Here is a 23,415-nt window from a genome sequence, read left to right on the forward strand (position 1 = left end):
GACACATTTATGCACACCTATGGCCAGTTCGAAGACATATTCACGTGCTGTACATGCCTTTGGGCTGTGAGTACTCAGAGAAAACCTATGCACACACAAGGAGAACATACAAAATCCACAATGGAAAACACTGAAAGAAACTGCTAACCAATCTTCCATCAGTCAAATGCCCCTAATGAAATATTTCTTGGCTGGGTTTTCTCGTAAGAGCTGCTCTGATCACTTGAGGAGAGGTTGAGCCATTCAACAATGAAACTTCACTGATCTGCAATATATGTAGTTTTCACAAACAAGCAACCGTCAAGCAGTAAGTGATGGACAGGGCTGAGGTCCTAAATTCTGTACTATTACAACTATCTTTTGAAAGCCTGTCAGGGGTGTCTATTACTTTAAATTCACTGCTTTCAATCAAAGAAGCATGGGTAAAAATAGATGGCTTCTAATTTTTACCATAATAGGTGGGTAATTTAGGATAATTATATGGCAGCTGATGGGCATTCAGTCCAGTTGAATAGACAGATTCTACTGGCAAAGCTGGGAAGTAAAGTCTCTGTGAATATGGGAATTTGGGCAAACTGGCCTTTGTGATTATTCTACCATGCAGGACATGTACATCGGTATCTTAACATTACCTATTAGACTTTTAAACATAATTGTATTTTCCCTTAAAATTTGAAGACCAATGCACTGAATTGCAAAATAACATTGTCCTTTGTTGCTCTTCAGGTGATAAATGCACATTTTATTTATCCCTTTTAACTCTCCTATTCCAACGATGTGGCCCTTTCCACTTCTGTCCATCAGTTCATCAGAAGTTTACACTATTTCTTTGTGTTGTTTCATTCCCTTTTTGTAAGGAGTTGCATTCTGTTAACTGCTTTTTTCTTCTTGAAAGTATTCGATAAATGAATAAAATTCAAAGACCCAAGCACATACCCACCACACTTTATCTGTAACAATGAAAGTACACTAGATCCCAGTTACCAATACGTTCATATGACTCAAGAACGAGTGTATGCGAGTGCCAAACAGTGTCTGTCTTGAGCTCATGGCATGTTTCACACAGTGAAGTCCACAGTGCACCGATACAGTCAAGTCTTTGAAAGGTAGCAGTTACTGACATCGCAGATACGCTGTTTATAGATACGCTAAAGAAAACTGGTATGACAGATAGCAGTCCAACAGTGAACTCTTTTCCAGACCCACCTGACCCGCCGAGGTGTTCCATTACTCACACTCTTACTCATATGGAAGACTGCAGCTCTGTCAGACTGAGACATTGGCTCAAACTGCAAATGCCCAAAAAGTCTTGCAATGTAAACAAGGTTGAGCATCTATTTGCATTCATTTGGTCGAGCATCCATCCAAAAGGCAAATGAACAGATCAACACTGTGAAAACAATAACTACCACAAAGTTTACAAAGTTTAAACTCAACAGACATTGGAATTTAAGCTTGGTTGGATATTCTTAGAGAACAATGATGTGTTAGTGCACATCTGTATGTGACTGTGCAAGTATTCAATTTCTATTGATTGCATCTCTTTCTCAGTATAGAGAGTGACAAGACTTGTAAATCACTTCAATCTAATATTGACAAGTTGAGAGGACTTGAATCAATTTGATAAATAGAAATATACATTTACAAAAGGAAAAAAATAAGCTAGACATTTTAGAATGGAGATTGTAACCAAACCAAGAAGGTATGAAAGAAAAACAATCATTGAGCCTCCAGCTAAATCTGGTACAATTCATTAAATGGCAACATTTATGTTAAACTGTACACGATTTCTTTTAAATAAATAAAGGAAAGTAAAATGCATTGCTACACAGACATCAGACATCACCGAGTATTATACTGTCTTAGAATATAAAATACACTGAATATGACTCTGCATTTGGTGTCCATTTAAAAATAATAACTTGAAGGAGTTTTCTTTTTTTTTGGTGAGCCGATCACATGCTCAAGCACCATTTAAAAAAACAATAATAAAAAAAATAAATAAACAAATCACACCAATTGGATGTACTTGCTGGTAATATGAGATACTTTGCTAAAGAAACGAGGAACTACACAACAGATTATAGCCATTTTTTAGACGTCATACAATAGATATTTCCAAGATACATTTTCTTAATTTCTTATTGTTAGCTTAAAATAAAATAATAAAACTAAGAGAATACAAGTTAACAAATATGACCAATAAATGATCACTGAAATACCTACAACCTCAAACATCATGAAGATGTATTGTGAGCTGAGAAATAGGTGCTGGTTACAGGAGACAAAAAAGTAATCGAGCAAATTATCATAATTTTATCACACAGGGAAGAACATTATATCTATTTATAGCTCCCCATGACTGCTTTAGTTATTGTTTTTGTCTCAATCCCTTGGAGAACATGTAGTAAGAAGAATGTGAAATGTAAATATTTAGTTTTTGTAACATTTTTTGTCTGCATTGTTTCATCCTTGTTGCTCCTCCTTCCGTTTCTCTCCTCTTGTCTTGCCTCCTCCCGTTTCGATTATATATTGATCCTGTATGTACACTATAAAATTAATTTGGTTTGCTGTGGATTTATGAGGCCCTCTGGCATTCATGCATTTATTCTGCCCCATCTCCTCCACTCCTAAATATTTGGTTCTCCAAGGTAATTTGAGGAGTTTTGCACATCTTCACACATATGCCAACCACGTAAAACACGAGAATCCAAAATATTGCATTTTACCTATACACACACACACAGAAACACAAAATCACACTGACACATACAGTAGACACAACACACAAATGCACACACTCAAGAGGAATGAAACAATATGACATTATAATAAACGGTGGCTGTGGCGTGTGCCCCCCATAAATCTGAGCCCCAGGCCTATCCATAATTGTAATGCCATATGCTTCTTGTATGGACTGAGCTAGTAAACACAAGTGTGACTGATAGTAATTCTGCATCTCAAAAGAAAGGGATGTTATTACTTTTTGCTGGGATTATGGATGTGAGCATCAAGCATGCGGGAAGAAATATATGCACAGTTTGAACAAAGCGGGATATTTCAGTTTAGGTGGAGGTTGAATCGAAGCACTTGTGCAGCTGTGTTGGTTTGTCCAGACTTCCAGTGAATTTGCCTCCTGCCCAAGAATGATTTAGTGGTGAAGAACGTCTCTCTTGTGATTTTGAATTGGATGATTGACAAAATTGAAAAAATTAACCAGCTTTAAAAATTGAATATATACATGTATATACTGCATACTATTGCACAATACAAAAAAGACCCAAACATGCTTTACTAAGCTGACAGAAGAAAAACACATTGTGCAGGTCGGGCAGAAAGTATATTGGCATTAAAAGTTAATTAAGAAAGCAAATGTCAACATGAAATGTTAAACCTACTGGCATTATCTCTCCAGACAAAACGACAACAGCAGAGCAATGTGTGGGAGTGGTGAGTAAGCTTTCAATTTAGTGAAACAAGACATTCTAAATTTGCCTCATGTCACTCCAAAACCACATTCATAATTATCTTCCTCTCATGTTAATTGTTACTGTCAAATGGAATGCACTGGGGTGTAAAATGCATGGAGCTAAATCATATGTTCATAATTTCTTGAATATATTGTAACATGTTAAACTCATGAAGATAAATTATCGCTTTTTGCATGTTTTGTCTCTTTTGTATAACTTCATAAAAGTACATACTGAGTTTGTGCGCACACACACTTCCTCAATGCTTAAGAAGCTGTCTGCAAAAAACACCGGTATTGTTTCCATGGAAACTATGCTGGCACCCAATAATTCAATAATTAATGAAGCAGGTGATTAGAGGGATCAACACACACACTTAAAGGTAAAAAAAAAAACAAAAATACAACACCCACCAGCAAGCAGCGTCAGGTATAAAATAAGAATTTTTATTGACTTTGGGTTATTGGATAATTTCATGGTGGAAATTGTGTTGAATAGGAGTTTGATTCATCTTTTGATACATCTAAACATGCTTTGTCTGTGGAGCATGTCCATGAAGATAACATTTTCCAGACATAATGTAACTAAATTGAATAATTCTAGCCAATGATTAGGGAAAGAAAACCGTGTTGGACAGCAAATCAGGTAGACTGATAGGAATGTTACAAAATTAGCCAATAATCTATCAGCATATATGAGCGCACACACGCACATGCACTCACACAAGAACAAGTTTGATAATTTCTGGTCATGCAATAGCTTTTTGTTGACTTCAGTGTAATAATCTGTCTTTTGGCCCAAAGTAAAGGTGGAACACAGATTTCTGAATGGCCAGAAAATCATGCTTTTACTGATTAAAACCAGCCTTGACGCAAGAAGGTACTGATACGTGGCCACATATAAACACACCACACGCACACATATTCTGAAATGTGTGTATGCATGAAGGGGATAACTGTGAGTGGATTTCTTGATGGGAGAAATCTTTTACCTTGTGTTTTCAATCAGCTGGAAGAAATTACCTCTCACTGCAAAGGGGCTACGGTTATACAGGCAGAAGTTGTTTTTTTTTTTGCAGAATATCCCTTCATTCGTTCAAACACCTTCCCTTTGTTCTGCATCCACACATTCAGTGGTTCTTTTAGAAAAAAAAAAAAAATCTTTAAATTACAAGCTGGAAGTTAGGGCGCAACGTTAATGATAATCCTCATCAGTCCACACCTAAATATCTTTATCCAACTATGGGCTAATGGAGGACTGAGATGGAACAACATCTCCAGGGGGTAAGAGAGAGATTCAGTTTCACCCTCAGTCATTGCACTGTTCCTCGGTTTTCAAATTGATACATCAACTTGTGGCTACAGCTATTTCAACTATTAATATTTTTACATCACGGATACATACAGATCTTCAAAACATTTTAATTGGTTTGTTTTTAATATAGGGCATTTCCTTCTATTTAGTATGAGAAGGAATCAATTGGTATGGGATCTATAGATCCATCCCTATTGATTCCTCGGTGTCATGGATCACACTAGCAACGGTGATAGAGTGGTGGAGTAAGATTACTGGGAGTGAGTTTTTTTGGGCCGTATCTTAGATGTTCCGGGGAATGTGCTTTTCTGTACAGAGGCATCAGCTGTTGTTCATGGGATCTGCTGCAGCCACTCTCCTAGTTTGGGGTTCACTGCTCTGATTACTCATACTACTACAGGAAGTAAACCAACGCAAGTCAAAAACCATTCATTGTATGTGTGAAATTGGGGAAAATAAATGAAAATGAAACTACTGCCCTCCTTCGTTGTTTGTAAACCACCACTATGTCCGGTTGGTTCACCTGCAGCTACTCATCCATATAAAAGCTACATGATCTTAACTCTGTTGTTCTCAACCACTTTCGGAAGTATGTCCGGATTTACGGATTTGGGTACTCTGTGTTGATATACTGTATACTATTACAGCCACTTGGTTGCCTCTAAGCATTGTTTTCATGGAGAATACTGGTCCTTACATACAGTTTCCATCATATATCCAAGCTCCTCTGGGAGGACTGTGACTGTACTGCCTATCAGCTTGCTGGTTCCAGTGATGGTTGTTGTAGGTATTGTGTTCAAGGCAGTATTCACAGATTGTCTAAGGAACTTGATTTGTTGAAGGCTCCCCATTTCCAGTTTACTCACAATCTTCCTTCTCACGTCAGCTGCTCTTTTATTAAGGCTATTCATGTCTGTTGGGGCTTATACCCAATCTGCGATTGTTAGGGTGATGTTGACCCCCCCCCCCCGCTGACTAGTTGGGTGTTTCAAATGTGAGAACGCTGTGCTACTAGATGCTTCTTAGTTAGTATTGTTTGTGGGATTCAGAATATCTATAGGTCCCTCATTCTTTGCATGTAGGGTTTGATTTCTCATGTGGTAGCATTTCATCATTTTCATATTATCTGTCCATGTCCAATATCTCATTTGTTGTCAGATTGCCCTGGTTTCCTAGCAACTGACCTGGGCGACTCCATTTGACTCAAAATCACTCACTGGCTGAGGTAGGCTCTCATGGCCTCAGAGGTCTTGCCTAAGGACGTTTACTGGATGAGGTCCGTCCGCACTGTCTGAAGGTGAAGGGTGAAGGTCAGGGGCACTAACCACTGTACTCCCAATGGCTTGTAATTTCTGTTTGAAACTGCCTCTGGGGGTGAATCCATTGTAATAGGTGCTAAATCATTTAATTACTTCATTTGAAAACACACACACAAAAACTAAAACTAAAATGTATGATCATGTAAATGTGCCCGTGACACATCTGGCAGGCATTGGTATCCTACTGTAATGTTAGTACCTGTTTGAAATGATTGTTGTAAACATCACAGATGGCTGTGATTTTTACAACAATAATTTCAAACATTGCCTTAGTTAGATCAACCAACACTGAAAACAGCAAATATGTGGGTTTCGCTGACTTGCTGCCTTCACATCAAGGTCTCAGTCGCTCCATGATTCTGCTGCTTTGTATGAAACACTAAATCAGACATGAGGTGAATATGACAAGCCAAGCTGCTCCCTCTCAGCAAGAAGTGAAGCTCTTTATTGCAAATCATTTGATTTGAAACTGCTGTGAAAAAAAACCCTGCTGAATGAAGAGTAAACAGATAATGAAAAATATCTTCCTGAAATATGTCTGTATGTCAATGGACAAAGAAGTACATCAGAATTTCACATAGTACCGGAGGAAAAGAAGTAAAAAATTGCTCATCATTGTTACTTAATCGCGTGGCTTCTTAAATGCCGATTTAAAGACTCTCCAGCAGTCATCTATTTTTGTACATGTCCAACATTACAGGATTTAATATAATTTTTAATTCGACACAATCTTACATATAAAAATCGAATTTCTCCTTTCATCACTGATTTATTTTTTTCCCCTTTTAAACACTTCCCAGCACCTGTAAAACACTTTCCAATTGCCTTGGATTTCGAGTGTGCAACCAACAGTTTAAAAGTTTCCCTGAGTTAAAAGCATTAGATGTAGAACTCCATACATGTATTCCACATCAATTTATCTATTTACAAAAGTGCGATCACACTTTCTGTCAGAATAAACTGCTTCATAAACAAACGATCCCCACTGAGGAAAGAAAATATTGCATTTCTTCTTTTCTCCTGCTCTCATTCTGCTCCTCAGTGTGTGCCCATCTGCATGTCTCTCACTGGTATATTTGCCATTAGGAGGGACTAAGCATTCCATTACAAATCTGCGGAGCCCCCACTGTGTCGCTGAAGCCAGAAGATAGTGTGGCTCTCTCTCTGAAAGATACTAATAACAGAATCAAAGGCGGAAGCCTGTGTTTGCATGTGCAATTGTCTATTTGCGTACTAGTAATACTGATGTAATCGCAGGCTCAAGCCCAATTAGCCTCGTGCGTAACTCTGTAATAATCCCCACCCCTGGGCATAATGGCCTATTAAAGTAGCAGTGGACAGAATAAATGAGGATGTCTAAGAGAAGAGAAGGAAAGAAAATAATAAAGTGGGGTAAGAAATATGAATTAACTGCGGTGAGGAGGGTGGTTAAGATAGAAATGAATGAAATGAATCAAAAAGGTTCACCAAGACAAACCTGTTGGAGAAAAAAATATTTTCAACCCTGTTTTGCTTGTTTTTATAGGATGGTTGATTGTGCAGTGCACACCATTCCTAATGCAACTTTACTTGAAGAAACCATTGTTGATCATTGTACCACTGATAGGAGGCGCTACTGGGATTAATACTGGATAAATTAGAAAGAATTGATGACATCAATGGCATCAATACCTTACTTCAGTATTTTTTAAACAAACTCTGACTTCAATAAAGAGGCAAACTGAGTCAACTGGCATCGTGAGGAAAGGACGTTAGACACCGTTTCAGTCTTATAATACAACATATTAAAAAAATCCACCATTCCTCCATATCGGCCTTTTTCCAACCAATTTGAAAATGTGTGAATTATTAAAGTGAAGTTAAGATCTATTCTTTAATACAACTTTGGTAAGAACTTAAAGTACTGAACTTGATAACAGCTTTCCTTTTTATGTTACAGTGACATTGTGTTTCTACATAGTTACTCCAAGAAAAACACGTTTTGCAGAATAAACCCTTGTGTAAATGGGATGACGTGTCTTTATATATCTCTATGGGGCAAAACTCACCTGATGATAAGTCTGCCCTGTAGTGTCTGGCTGCCGTCGACACATTTATATGGACAGTAATCTTTCCGTCCTCCAGGGAGACCTCCAGTGTGCCATCATCAAGATTACTGAAAAGGAGGAGTCCATCAGGGTTCCACGTGCGAAACTGGAAGCCCACTGACACGGCGTTGTGATTGGCTCGACCTGGCAGCTGCAGGAAGCTGGTGGCATTGAAAAAGACTGGGAAGGTGTGGGTCTCCACACAGGAGAAAGACAAGTTGCGCTGTTAACGGAAGACACAGAGAGATAATAGCAAGTTTATTGGGCATCAAAGTGCAAATAAACAAAAACAAGCTAAACCTTTAAACATCTCATGTATGTAATATTGTTCAACTGCGGAAAATACAAAAATGCTTGTATTATTCACCCTGCTTTTGTTGCTTTGATACCAGTTCACTCATTGTTACTTTCAGATGTTTCTGACAAAAGCAAGATCCAAAGACTGGCTGCACAAATCACATTTTTTCTTTCTTTTTTGCCTCACCCTGCCTTTGAAACTAGGGTTTAACAGTAATCTGTGTTTTTTATGTACTGGGAAAAAAACAAACATTGTAGAATTGATGCACTAATTATCACACTTCAACAACCTTGTACTCTTAATCAAAGCATTAGCAAACACAGAATATTGAGCTGCCTTAGTGGCTATGGATGATTCCTGATTGCATTTGTGATGTCTTTCTGAAATCTGAGAGTGGATCTGTTTTGATTAGAAATGGATGACTGTGTGAGTCATCTGAGAGATTTAGAGGTGCAGCTTTAATGAACTTGATTAGTGCTTCCATTTGTTTAATCAGTTCATCAGAGATCGAAGAAGACACAGTGGCTGTCCACTGTTGTGGGCAAATCGAGGAAGAGATACAAGATCTAAGAGTGTACAGTCTATTAATGACTCTTCAGTGATTCATTTTGGGAGTGACAACACATCTTATATGCTGAAGCTACTACCAGTAGGCATCCAGAGAGCTGAGCGCTTGATGAAAAGAAACAGGGCACTTAATATGCTCCTTATGCCACCAAGATACGTCGAAAACAAACTGTTATACTGTCATTGCAATGAATTGGCAGCTATGGTAACAATACGGAGCACAAAGACAGGAAGTAAACACATGGAGGGTCCATTGAAGGGTCAGTTGTATCTGATTAATTATGAATCTGTTCAACTATTTTTGGTGCAGTGAATAATATGCCCCCATATTAGGGTCAAATACTAAGTTACTTTGACAATAATGAGCATGTTCAGTATTCAGCTGACTTCATAAGAGCTATTTCAAAAGGCAGATGCTTCGATCTGTATGGTGATAATACTATATACTGTATATGAGTGTGTGCGTGCGAGTATGCATGTGTGTAGTAGAGTCAATGTACATTTTACTTACAAAGCTGGATGTGTCTAACTTTTTCCGGCGTGCCAGGTCTGTGATGTTGTCGCCATTGTAGTTGATGCTTTCCATGCAGCCTTTAAAGTTTTTCCTCCCTCCTCCCACTGGCTTTCCACTGTACGGCATCCCACCGAAACTCAACTAAAGAGAGAAAATGAGCATTTAGCAACATTTAGAGTTCAACCCTTTGTCATACAAATTACTATATACTAAATTTTCACATAACCATGTAAAAAAATTATAGCACATTAATGACAGTTTGAGAAATCCGGTGGAGTTTTTTTTTTCCTCCAGAAACTGTAGAATTTCTGAAAATGTTTCTACTTTACTCTTCTGGCTCTTTGCACCAGATGCTGTATATTAACAATTAACAATTATTATAAAATAGTTGTTTTAAAACAAGATTGTATAACAACACATATAAACGTTATACTATTTAAAGACCATCTGAAGCTCTTATTTGTAAGATATGTGGTTATATTGGCAGATTTAAAACACTCACTTAGACAGGCCATTTAAACATCCAATGTTTGCCCTATAAACAGTAAATAAGCCAATAAGAATTATTGCACATTTAGTTTAGCTACTGAGCTAGTAAATTGGTGATGAAAACGGCTCTTTCTATTGTTTGGATTGAAAAAGAAAAAGAAATCTGAACATGAAGCAAACTGTTGCTTCATGTTCAAACATACTTTCTCTAATAACTGACCAAAAGACAATAACAAAAGTCTGCTTTGTTGACCTGTTGTTTTCACATTTATTCAGTAACAGCAATTTTATAACTTTACCAACAGATCAAGGCAGAATGCAATACAACATGTGAAATAGTTACGGGGCCACTCGAGTGCTCATGAAAAGCTGTGTATAAAAACATAAAGCCAGCCACAATACCTCCTCGCCTCACACAGAAACCTCAGTGTAGGAAATCGGCTTTGAAAATATGGAACATCTGATGCAGGGGATGTTTTGTATTTGGTTAGTTAAGAAGTGAATAGTCTATGCTGCATTTGTCATCATGATATAAGTGTAATCCACATACTCACTCTTAGGTTAACATATTGGTGTTCACCAAACTACGACTGGAATAGCCAAACAAATACAATGGAATCAAAATTCTTTCCAACTCATGTTGTTTATTTAGTCTAAAATGTGATTATAAAACCTACAAATAGCAAGTTGCAGCTTTAATTTATGTGATTAAGGATCAGAATAAAGTCTGGTTGTGCTAACATAGCTCAGAGGATGCACAGCATCTGCAAGTGGCTGTTAATTCATAAATGGATACATTCACCGGCATTTAAAGATTGAGATGGAGTTGACAATCAAAGTTAGATGCAAGGAGGAAGAAGGACTAGTGCAAGTGAAGAAAACAACAACAATGTCTAAAAAAATTATGAGAATATTAATAAAGGTTGCTCATATACTAAAATCAGCAGTTACATCATTGATGGATGTGAAAACAACCTGGGAAACTGGAAGGGATAAATAGTTGATATGAAATTTATTTGCGTGGTGACTGCATAAAGAAGATATCTGCACAGTATTTGCATCATGATTATTTATGAGGGCACGGGAAGTCAGAAATGCACTCCATAATATAGTTCTGTATGTTCCTTTGCCAAGAGATCAAAAGTAGACTTTCTAAGTAGCTCAGAGGAGGTGCCACAGGGCACAATCATCTTTCTGGGACAACTTCTATAGACTGATGAAACACAAATAACTTTTATCACATTGATGAAAAAGGGACTGTATGGATAAATACAGGACCACCACATGAGCCATGCGAGGAGTAGTCCATCGATCCTGATGGTCAGTGTGATTACAAACGGGTCTGGTTCACTGAAATCCGATGGTGTTAAATCTCACTGAACAGTATTCTTTATTTGCCAAAAAACACATGGTAGATGAAAATAAGTGATTAAAGAGGAATGGTGTCCTCCACCAGCTGGGTCGATAACCTGATCTGGGGCGAGGATACAAAGTAGCTGAAGCCTGAAGCCTTTAGCTCCTGTTGAATGTGAAGGGCTTTCAAATATCAAACATGACGCTCATTCCTGCAGGAAGATGGCTGTTTATCTTCATGTGTTATTGCCCACATAGGCAGCAATAATCTACAGCTGAGAAGTTGCCTCTTCCTTTCTTAACATCGCGACCACTATTGCATGTTTGTGAGATTCGCCTTCCTGCTAACATTTGGCTTCATTATAGTTGTATTGTTTTACCCCAAGTCCATCTCGTTTCTGAAACCCAATAAGGAGGGAAGCGTTTAAAAAGTAATTAGAATCGACTATTTAAGCTTTGCTGTTTCATGTTTAAAAAGTATAACTCACACAGTGTTCTTTTATTGTGGATATGAATTGATTGATATCTTTTTTAATTAGTTCAGAGACCCATTAATATTGAACATTACTTTATTTCAAACGGAATGTGGTAAAAATATAAAAGTACAAAATATAAAAGTACAATAAAAAAGGCTTTTTGTAAATCAGCTTTATACCTTATCAAGGCAAGAGAAAGGCGGTTTGAGTGACCATTAAAACACACACGTCGATAGGCTACTGATGCCTCTTAATTTTGTATTTTTTCTTGAAGTATGTCTATTTTCCCCAGATTTTTATTGCAACCATATATACATTTTATTGAGAGCTCGGGTCCAATCTAAAGACCATTGTTATTGATTGAATTTATGTTGACTGTTGTAAATAAAACGTTCCAAAAAATAAAAAAAAGCACACATATCACCGACGTTCCGAAGGTTGCAGTGACATTGTGTTGTACTTACAAACAAACATTATAGCATCAATTCCTGATGAAGGATGTGACTGGAAAATGAAAGTGCCAGGTCTGGCCCATTATCACTCCCCCAATTTCACATAAATACTACAAACCAGCACTGTTAAATGTATGCTAGATTAAAGAGGCAACACTGATGAATACTGTACAAAGTCTTTAGTTTTGTATGTTATTGACATACTAATTAGATAAAGTGACTCTAAGAACCATGGATGAACGCACTGAAGCAAGAAGAAAGCGATTTGTGAAAGTAATGAGAGGAGAATTTATGTGAGGCGATGGAGGCTAATAAATACGCAACTGGTCAGAAGTACTGCAGGACACTGGACTGATGAAAATGTAAACCGTGTTTCATATTTTCCTACATGTGCTCAGTTTGTTTTTCTCTCAGACATACCTCTGAGCCCTGAAGGAAGCTGAGATGATGGAGGGCAGTGTGCAATTACTAGTTGATATGGCTGTCTGTCTATATATGTGTATGTGTGTGTGGGTACGTGACGCTCCAGTACTCTTAGTAATTACTGCCAAGGGTAGAGACAAATGCACCCGGATATTTAGTCTACAAGCCTAAATGGAAGCAAAAGACACACATATACGTGTGCGTGCGTGTGTGTGTGTGTGTGTGTGTGTGTGTGTGTGTGTGTGTGTGTGTGTGTGTGCGTGTGTGTGTGTGTGTGTGTGCGTGGGCACAGACACAACATGGAATGGCAGACTAAATGGAGTACAGTGGTACAAGTTGACTAAAAGCTGGTCACAATTTGGCAATGTGTGTCGAGACTCAGCTCTGCAATAACACTGCCACAATCCGTTCAGGGTTCACCGCACACACATGCACATGTGCACACACACCAAACCTCCCGTTGCACCCTGTTGTATAGATTTCCCTGAAGATCCCTTAATTCAACAGCGCCAGTTTAATTGGACTGTGGTTTGTCCTGGCCCATTGCTCAGTATCCTACTTAACACCGGAATAGATCAGCCGTATCAGCAAAAGGTCACACACTTACACATGCACATGTCAATATAAACACAAACGCATAAACACGCACAGCCACATTTGAATTCATCACACGCTTCTCACAAACTTACACTACACGCAAATGTATTTCAGACCCATTTGCATTCCACAATCAATTTCCTGTTTTAAGTATCATTAGCTGAACTCTTTGCATTTTCTTACTGGAAGATGTTAATTATATGAGCTTAATGGATTAGCAATGCAGCGCAGTAATACTAATATCTAATTTCCGGTGTTGTATCATTAGACAGGACTGACCATCAATAACTTTAAATGCAGCAACAAATTAGTAAAAAAAAACAAAACAAAACAAAACAAAACATGAAGACAGCCAGTGCAGTCAAATTGACAACAATCTCAAATAAAAAGCATCACAAACACACAGTAGTGATAAAACTGGAAAGGTTTTATATGTTTTAAAGGTACTCAAAAATCCTTGACCTTTAAGAAAATCTAATCTTTTAAGTCCCTTTGCAGGCACAACCTCTATCTGTTTCTAGATATTGTCCCACGGATATCAAAATAAACTTTTATTTGTCTGCTATATCAAGTCTATTGGCATCCAAAAGTATTGAATATGAATCATCATGAATAACTTGGAACAAGACATTTGTCAACTTCAAAGTGGTGGAAATACTTGTGAATGCTCCACTGGAGAAAATGGAACATTTGGGAAAGCTGCGATTTGATTCCACAAAATATTGCAGCACATTTGTGCATCGACAAAGTTTGGGGCTTTTGTAATACCAAGAACTTTATTAGCCTTTCCTGGAGAGTCAGCCAGCTGAATGATGTTCATCAGGAAATATAAATGCTTATTTTGCCACAATCAAGCCCCATTAATGCAAGTACGGGCAGAATGTACGTGTATTTAGGTAAAATATTAACATGTGATCAGAGTGGAAAAATCAAACAAGATGACGAAAAGACAATGTGTTTCTGTTATTAACAAATTGTTTTAAATTGTAAGTCGGACCTTTAAAACTGGTAAGCAGCATGAGCCTGTCATTGTTAGTATAGCCTCCATATAATTTCATAAATAATATATTCCTGATAAAAATGTTGGAATTGAAGATGTCAATAAGACAAAGCATGAGTGGAGTCACAACATCTGTCAGATCCAAAATGTCATGGTTTACTTCTTGGGTCAAACTATGTCCTTCTCATAATTTTTTATAATAACACGGGGAAGGCTACCGACAAATGAACAGGTACCCTTCTTAAAAGAAGTAAAAATAAATAATACACTGTCTCTCATACAACCTTGTTTGGACTCACTGCTGTTTGGAAGGATCAGTCTTCATCTGAGAGGTGCTCACATTAACCATCATAGTATTCTGCACAGAATATCAGTACTGCCCAAGGCTCCCACACCAGAACTCTCAATTTTCTGGAAGTCTTCGCTTCACCTCCGCTATTAAATTCCCAAATACAAATACACAAACACTCAAACATTAATGAAGCCGAGCTTGCAAGCTGATTCAAATAGGCACCTCAACTCTGCTCTTTGCAGCATGAATACAAAGCAGCCTGTTTTATGGGTAGGTTTATGAGAACTGTGATGGAAACTCCCCAATTAAGTTTTGACCCACTAGTCTCTGCTGAGGGAAAAAAAAGAAAACAACATGAAATATAAATAAGATATAAACTTTCACCTGAGGATATTCAGCTCAGTATTTGCAAGCTATGTACTGAAATTAACATCAGGTACACAATGCCACTGTTCAAAAGCTATGAAAAAAAATATTTATAGTGAAAGCAATTACTTAATTCTCTAAATAAAGAGAAGACGATGTTTCTGGTTAAAACGTTCAAGTAATGGCTTTACTGAAAACACGGGCTTGTTTACAGACAGCCCCTTTAGGTAGGGCTCTGCTAAAGTTATGAACATGCTCGCTTCACATTGAGAAAATTCCCAGTTTGATTACAGGTTTGGGGGTCTGTGTGTTTGAGCGTCTGATCAGTGTCTGTAGGTGTGAATATGTGTGTTTGTTTGGCTCCCTGTCTCTCTGTGTTTGTCTTGGAATGGCGATATTGGAGGAAGGGACGAAGAAAAGGAATGGATGAATAGACATCATGCAAGAGCGATTTGTTTTAATTGGGAAGTAAACAGAAAGGGGGGTCAAACTTGACAAACAAAACAGGTAATTTAATACTGTGCACACAGCTCCTCAAAGCCATCTTACATGTTCAATACCAGTCTAAACAGGCGGAAACAACTACAATGTCATGACAATATTTTCTTACATGACCCAAATTGCAAAAGGCCATTGAATCACAAGCCACCCGGCTGTTGATGAAAAGTGGACAAAGCTTTCTTTCTAAAAATCCACAAGAACTGTCTTTGCACAACTGAGTCTGCAAGAATGTTGAGGCTTTCCTGTTTCATGAGGCTAAAGAGGCATTTTCATTTTCACGTCTCTAAAGAGAGTAGAGATTTTACAAAACTGACTGCACATTTTGACTATTAACTAGATGAACATTGTGCTCACAAGATGCTGTGTTGTCTCAATCGCCAGCAAGAGTAGTATGAGAAACTCAGTACACCTGTTTGCTCCTCATGCAATAACCAGTCTTCTGTACATGGGAGGCAGCTGCTGTTGGTGAATATTATAGGAGATCGGAAAGGTTCGATCCGCATTTTTACATTATGTATGTACATTTTCCATGGTTTTGTAATCATCTTCTTTTTCGAAATAAAGTGTGAGGTATTCAGAGAGCTGTTGAAGTCATGCTGGAGGTAGAAGATTCAAAAGGCATTTGGACCTGAACGTGACAGTGTTTACTGACATTCAGTCAAGGAGACTCTCACAAAACCAAGTTCACACAAGAAATAGCAATGAAAGTCATAACCTTGAGAAGTTACAATTGGATTATTTACTGTGGCTCCTGGAGGTATATCTACGTTTATTTGAGAGGTTCTGGATGTAGTGATGTTATATCATTTTGCCAACAGAGAGACTTTTGGCTGTGCAGGATTATTGATGTGATGACACAGCGACACCCATCAATAAACAGCCGGCATATTAAATAGTAGTAGAGTACCTCTTATACCCACAATATAAAACCAAACATGTATCATTCAAAATGCATACAATATTACCTGTCTGACTGTTCTTCACTAATTATATTTTAGTTAAAAAAAAAAAAAAAAAGAGGACACTTGGTCCAGTTTTGTGATTCTTGAGATTGTACTTGAAGTTTAGTAAACATCTCTTACGGGCAACATAGTAACATAGCACTGCCTGAAAAGTGCAATATGAATATATGGTTGATTGAAAAACAATGAAAATCATTCTTAAAAATCTATTAAGAAATGAATGAAATTTCTGGCATTGCAGGGAGTGACATGAGGACAGGAGGACATTTGGTCACTGAAGGTTTACAATGCACTACTTTTTGAGTGTCGTTCAATCTCACATATGCATACTTCACATCATGGTTTTTGTATTTTTGTTTTCTGTGCTCTTGTTTTGTTTCCCATCATAGTCCCTTGTGTTTCATGCCAGCGTTTTGATTTCATGTTCTAAGTCTTGGCTCGCAGCATTTCTCCTCTGGCCTTGTGCTGTTGTCTCTCCCTAACTTCCCTCGAATCCCATCGTCTCCCCACTCACTGGGTGTTTATCTGTGTTGTCTATAGTTAATCAGTGTTGTCTCCAGTCTTGTCAGTGGCCAGTTTGTCTGATGAGTCTACCTTGTGTACATGCCTCTACTTTTGGATCAGTTCAGACTTTGTTTTTTTTGCTCATTTTGTGTGAAGCCCTTTGTTTTGGGATTTAACTTCTCAAATAAAGATTGACTTTTTATCCCCGGTCGGAACTTTATGTCTTTTTTTGAACACTTCACTACTCACCTCGTAGTCCAAATCAAGGTGGTCAAATTCCCCGTTGGTTCTGAAGTGCTGTGTGTGTCTGTCCAAGGTGAAGTTGACGTTGCGACGATAACGTTCAATCACGACTGAATGCCAGTGATTGTCATCGAGGAGGCTGCCCGTGGTCACTGAGGTGTGACCCAGGATAGAGCCGTACTGGTTACTACCTATAAAAGGGTTGCAACAAAGACAGATGATGCAGGGTGCAAAAAAAAAAGTAAAGAATTCCCATGATAAGGATAATGGTAGAGCATAAAATTCATAAAGACAAAGATTTGTCAGATTAGTCAGAAATTATTCACGTTTCCAAAAAAGCTAAACATACTGTAAATATCTTTTTATACAAGTAACAGCCATAAAATAAATGAAAGTGTAAGTCTTAACAATTTGAGCTGTGCTTCCTGAAAGATAGACAACATTTTTTCAACAAAGTGCTGACTACTGTGTGCTGCAGTAAGGCGTCCTTAAAGGTTAGACTCGTTCTGTCAGCACCACGGCACGCTGACAGTGAATGATGCTGCACACACTTATGGATTGTTGTGACTTTAGTTTACAGTGTAAAGGGCAGAACGCTGCACCGTTGCACTTTATCTTTGCTCCTAGATAATATTATCTCAGCAGACGAGGTATGAATTTTGATCACAGAAGTTTAAGATCATAGTCAAGTCTGCAATGATGGTATTATTCTTCTGACCTGTCAAGATGCTCCAAACACAACCACTATCATCAGCGAACAGACAGAAGCTGGACATCATAGAGCCAGACGTAGATAAATGACTTAGCCACATTTGATTTTGCATTTGATACTTCCCTATTATCATTACCTGGTTTAAAGTGATTCATCAAAACTTATATTCAGGATGCAACGCAGAACATCAAATGAGCTTCCTTCCTTCGCTACTCACCTAAGTTTATCTGCAGTGACAGTTTGGCTTTGCGAAGCTCCAAAGTGATGTAGTCTCCTTGTTGGCCCTCTCCGTGGAGAATCACACCCTCACTCTCTGATGTCTTAAACCTCAGTGCGATCACATCCTTAATGATTTTCATTTTCTTCACCTGCACAAATATTTAGAAGAACATCCAACAACAACAGGCTTGTTCACACCATGGGTTACTAAAAATGTTATCTTGGGATCTGGAATTTGCATCAAACCATTATGTTTTCTCTCCTAAATTAACTGTATTTGTAAAGTTTTATATATACACATCTTGGCAAAATGACACAGAACATCAAGGTAGTAAATCCATTACCTTAAAACGATATGAGATCACACCCTGCCCATCAAAGTTGATGACATCCGCCCCTAAAAGAGACAAACACACACTTTAATATTTGCTGCAAGAATAATGCAAGAAAGCTTTGACAGGTGTGTTAATAATGAATGAACACATAAAGCAGGTGTTAAAACTTAATATCCTTTTGTAATTACTGCTTTTAATATCAGCCCCCCCTCAATGTGTAGGAGGTTTCTGCATTAGAAATGTCACTCGGAGAGCCTTTTTCACGGCAGACGTTTTGACACACCACGGTATGAAAAACACAGGTGTAAATAATAAAATCAGTGACGGCTGAATTAAATTTAGCTGCCTCTGTCTGCACATGTTGGCTCACTGACACACTGTCATGGCTTACTGGGAAACTTGAATAGAACACATCCATTGTTAATGTTATTAGCCACCAGTGCTTTTCCGACTGTGACAAGTCAAAATGTCAAACGAAAAGTTTAATTGCTTGGGTAGCCATATATGGCACATGCAAAACAGACACCGCTGTAAAACAGGTTGAATTACAAGGCTTGTATCAAAAGACGTTTTCAATGGCAGATAGATTCTCACAGTTCAAAAACTGATTGGCATAAATCAAAAGCATTTAGGGTACGATAGAAAAGTTCAGATATATCGACAGAGGAATTGATCTTTTTTGTGTGATGATTGGCACAGCAGTGTGATATAGTGGTTAGTGCTCTTTTGCATGTTCTCCCCATGTCTGCACGTGTTTTCTCCAGGTAGTCCGGCTTTACTCCCACACTCTCCCAATATTTCTTTACGCTTGCCCTATAATGGACGGGTGATCTGTCTAGGATGTACCCCGCTTGTCTCCATAGTTAGCTGGGATTGGCCGTGGGTGAAGCACTGCAGAAAATAGTTGGCTGATGAGTGGTGCTGCAGCTCTGCAAAGCTCTAATCAGCCAGAACACCCACACATTTATACAGACATGTTGAACATACTAATCAGCAGGTAGTACATATAAAAAAAACAAGTACGAGTGAGTGACCCAAAAGAGACAAAAGCAGGTGATCCTGTGAAGAGAAATAAAGTATGGTGCTTGATGCATCTGTTCAATCGTATCATTATGACCCCGACTGTTCAAGTGGTGAATGGAGAGCAAATGCGAGTGAGTGTGTGTCTTTGTGTGGTGATTGGTTCAAGTGGGTAGAGGAGTTTTCGCCAGAACTCCGGAGCGAATGAGTAAGCTCATACACAGACACACTCCTGCAGTCGCACTGTCCCTCAATCTTAAGTGCCTTTATGTTGTTGTTTTTGTTTCACCGATATAAAACATGACCACACAAATGTGCCAAGCATGATTTTCCTCATAAAAAGGTGAGGGGTGGGTGGAGGAAATGTACATCTTCTCTTTGTTCCATCTTCAGCGCCTTTGGAGCGATCCCATGCTGCCTCACACTGGATAGAAACACACATCTCTCAAGGTCTTCTGCTTCTTTATGACATTCTCTTGTTCTTGCAATGTTCTCTCCATCCCCCACTTTCATCCATCCTCACTACTCCTGTATCTGCTCCACTTCTTATTGTATTTGCTTCCCCTTCATAAACTACTTCTCCTTCCATCACTTCATTTAGTTTCTTGTTCTGTCATGTTTATGGGGCAGACAGTGGTAGTGTTTGACAGTTTTTCAATTGTTTTGTAAGATATTGCAAATCAAGTTGTGCAAAAAGGAGGGGGTTGTAGTGCTGCAGAGTACTTTGTGTCAGAGTAGAGAATTTAAACCTGGAGGTTTTTTCCACTGGCTAATATCAACAGATAAGAGCAATCACATGGACTGATGATACTAATGAGGCTTCGAAAATTGCTATCACAGTGAAGTTGTGACATAGTGTAAATGAAACGGAGTCTATTGACGTGTCTATTCAGCCACTCTCCAGGGGCCACCAAAGCAGCTCATTTTAACTTGCGCCATATTCCTAACTACATTTTACACCCATTTCCCTCTGGAAAACTATGATTTGAACCCAAGTCTGTCACACTCTAAGTTAAGACAACCCAATGTTTGCCCCACTCCCACACCCAGGAGGACAAATCTGCTGTGATAAGAAATGCAATCATGTTGAAATCCTTCAGCTCCCATATCTGATGAGCATCACACATGAAATATCAGAGATTGAAACTGAGAGACTTTGTAGTGATAAATTTGTATGCACTCATTTTGATCAAGATTTTCTCTCAGACACACATTTGATGTTAAAACACTGTGAACTTTAATAACTGATGTGTAACAAAAGACTTGATGTCGCAAGAAAAATATAGCAATGTGATATCAAAATGCAGATATCGCTGCTATATCAGCTGATGGGTGAGACGGGGTGAAGTTCTGCGGTAGAAATGTCACCTTTGTCCTGTTGAGGTGAGCGGAGGCTGCAAATGACTTACTATGGGGGGGTGGGGGCTTAGTACAGACGTCATTGCAAGATCGGAAAAATATTGCATTTTGAAAACAAAATGAGGTCTCTCACAGCATGACCTAACACAGAAAGCAGTTTTTAATTTCATTTTATGTTTAAATTAAAAAGAAAAAGACTTTCAGATTGTTCTGCTTCACATTAAGAGACAGAAAGTTTCATATCAAACTAAGTGCTTATATTCAGTCCAATATGGGTCATATTGTTTGATATAACAATTACACACTCCCCACATGCCGGGTGACAGCTGTAAAAATAACACTATAATTTACCTCTTAAACATGTGTTTTGTCTTTGCTGATACAGTGTCAGCCACTAAATCAGAAAATGATTGCTACAAATCAACACTGCAGCGTTTCTACATTATGATATCACACTAAGGCCAGTTCTTTGATGAAACAATGTTAAATGTAAAATAGACCAAGTTAAACTCCAGAAACAATTGTGTCGCCACTCTGTATGTTCATGAGAATTGATATTCCCTCACGTTCCTGATGATGTACCCTGTAATAAACAAAACTTTAAAAGTTCCCAGCTTCATCTCAAGAGCTGCACTCATGAAATGCTTCTTGTCCAATCAGATTAGTCTGTCAGAACTAACTCTGGTCGATAGTTACATATCATATGCCTTGATCACCAGTTTAGTTTTTTTTGCAATAAAATAATTTATGCTTAATGAAAGGATTTTTGAGATGCAGCCCAGCACTGTGTAACACTATATTAACGCCTCTTTATTCACAGGCGAACCACACTCCTGACCGTGAAAGCAGCATTGATGCTCTTTAAATTTTGATTGTGCTTTGGCCCAAGCTCGGCTCTCAAAATGGTGCAATCCACAAATCAAATCTACATAAGTACATTCCATATACTTGGCAGATGATGATAGCAATACATCATCCTTAGTCTGTTAGCATAAGTAGGACACAGGTTGCAGTCGGCTCAGATATGCTTACACCAATTTGAAATTTTGCTTGCATGAGAGCGATCATGTCTATATAGATATATAAAAATATCAACCTGTACTATATGTTTCTGTCTGCCTTCCTTTTTTCTCACATACTGGCTGCACAATATCTCGACTCATCTATGAAATAATTGATTTTCTGTTGATCCTGTGTTAATCAAAATGGAAATGAGCATGTAAATTCCACAGCACGGTGGATCACGACTTCCTCATAGCCTCTAGCTTTGGCACAAATAACACAAGAACACATTCACTTTAAGAACCACAGGACAGAGAGAACCCGAAGTATAAACAAACGCGCAGCAGCCCTTTATTACATAGATGAGTCAAATGATGGCATTGCATTTAATTACCATACATTTTCAAAATCCAGAATTATCATCTACAACCAACATATTTGGTGATTATGCAAGGAACATAATATCTATATTTATCGGAATCCTTCTCCTCCTACTTCTTTGCTTTTGTGGCTTCCGCTTTCATCCTTTTTTTCTTTGTTGTTGTCCAACATTGTACTTTTCCTCTCTTTCATCTCCGGGTTAGGAAGCAAGAAAACATTTACAAGGACCTTATTCTCAGAGAACTGGAGAGTCGAGGAGTGTAGGATGGGTAGATGAACAGACAAATGTGCGACTTCTCATTTTCTGACTGAATGCTGGCGAAAGCAGCAGTGACAGTGTAATCATGGGAAAGCACCGCAGGCTTCAAAACTCAGCTGACAGACAACTCTGAAAGATGATGTACCTGACCAGGGTAGTGTGTGTATGTATGTACGTGTGTGTGTGTGTGTGTGTCCTTTTCTCTGCTATCATGATTATCTGAGTTGTAATCATGTGTTTACCTGATTGCACATTTGTTGTCTAAAATGCCTCAATACACATTTAGGTGAAAAATGTAATATATACATATCAGGAACATATATATTCAGGGTGTTCAAACAACTGCCTCAGAACTCTTCAACTGATTCAAAATGCAGGAGAAGAAAGTACTGACTCACTTTACTCCAATATTAGCTTCTCTTCATTGGTTTCATGTTAAATCTAGAGTTGAATTTTTTATTTTTTAATACTTTTAAATTATAAAGTGTCACCAGTGCTTGTTCATGTGGAATTTGTGGGATTTTCTCTGTATAAGTACCTCGAAATGACTTGTTTTTTGGCGCTATGCAAACAAAATTGAATTGAAACTGACATGAAAAAATGAAAATAAAATAAAACTGTGTACTTATTCGTGCCTGAAAACAGATGTTACAGTTACTTGTATTGTTTACCTCAGACAGGTTAAACCAGGTAGAGCCTCTGTTTCTAATGGCACTCTGGCCAGAAGCTCATCTAAATGAAATAATCTTAAGCACATTTATAGCACAACTCCAGTCTTCTCCTGCTGGTCCAGTAGCAGCTCCACTCAACCAAGAGCTGGTTAAGGTCACATCAGCAGTAGTTGCTGCTGAGACAGGAGAAAGAGCAAATATATTATCTTTCCCTCTCCGCATTTAGCCAG

General features: G+C 38.2%; 1 protein-coding gene across 1 annotated transcript in view; it reads right to left on the reverse strand.

The window, feature by feature from the left end:
- cntnap2a (contactin associated protein 2a) overlaps positions 1-23,415 on the reverse strand; it is a gene marked incomplete at its 5' end in the record, with an annotated part of 327,084 nt that overhangs the window by 138,039 nt on the left and 165,630 nt on the right. The window contains 5 exons of the mRNA XM_080515381.1: positions 8,152-8,413; positions 9,567-9,710; positions 17,234-17,414; positions 18,153-18,307; positions 18,503-18,555. Of these exons, the coding sequence (XP_080371507.1) occupies positions 8,152-8,413; positions 9,567-9,710; positions 17,234-17,414; positions 18,153-18,307; positions 18,503-18,555 (795 nt within the window). The remainder of the gene's footprint in view (positions 1-8,151; positions 8,414-9,566; positions 9,711-17,233; positions 17,415-18,152; positions 18,308-18,502; positions 18,556-23,415) is intronic.

The sequence above is a fragment of the Blennius ocellaris genome (assembly GCF_963422515.1).
Source record: "Blennius ocellaris genome assembly, chromosome: 19".
NCBI lineage: Eukaryota > Metazoa > Chordata > Actinopteri > Blenniiformes > Blenniidae > Blennius > Blennius ocellaris.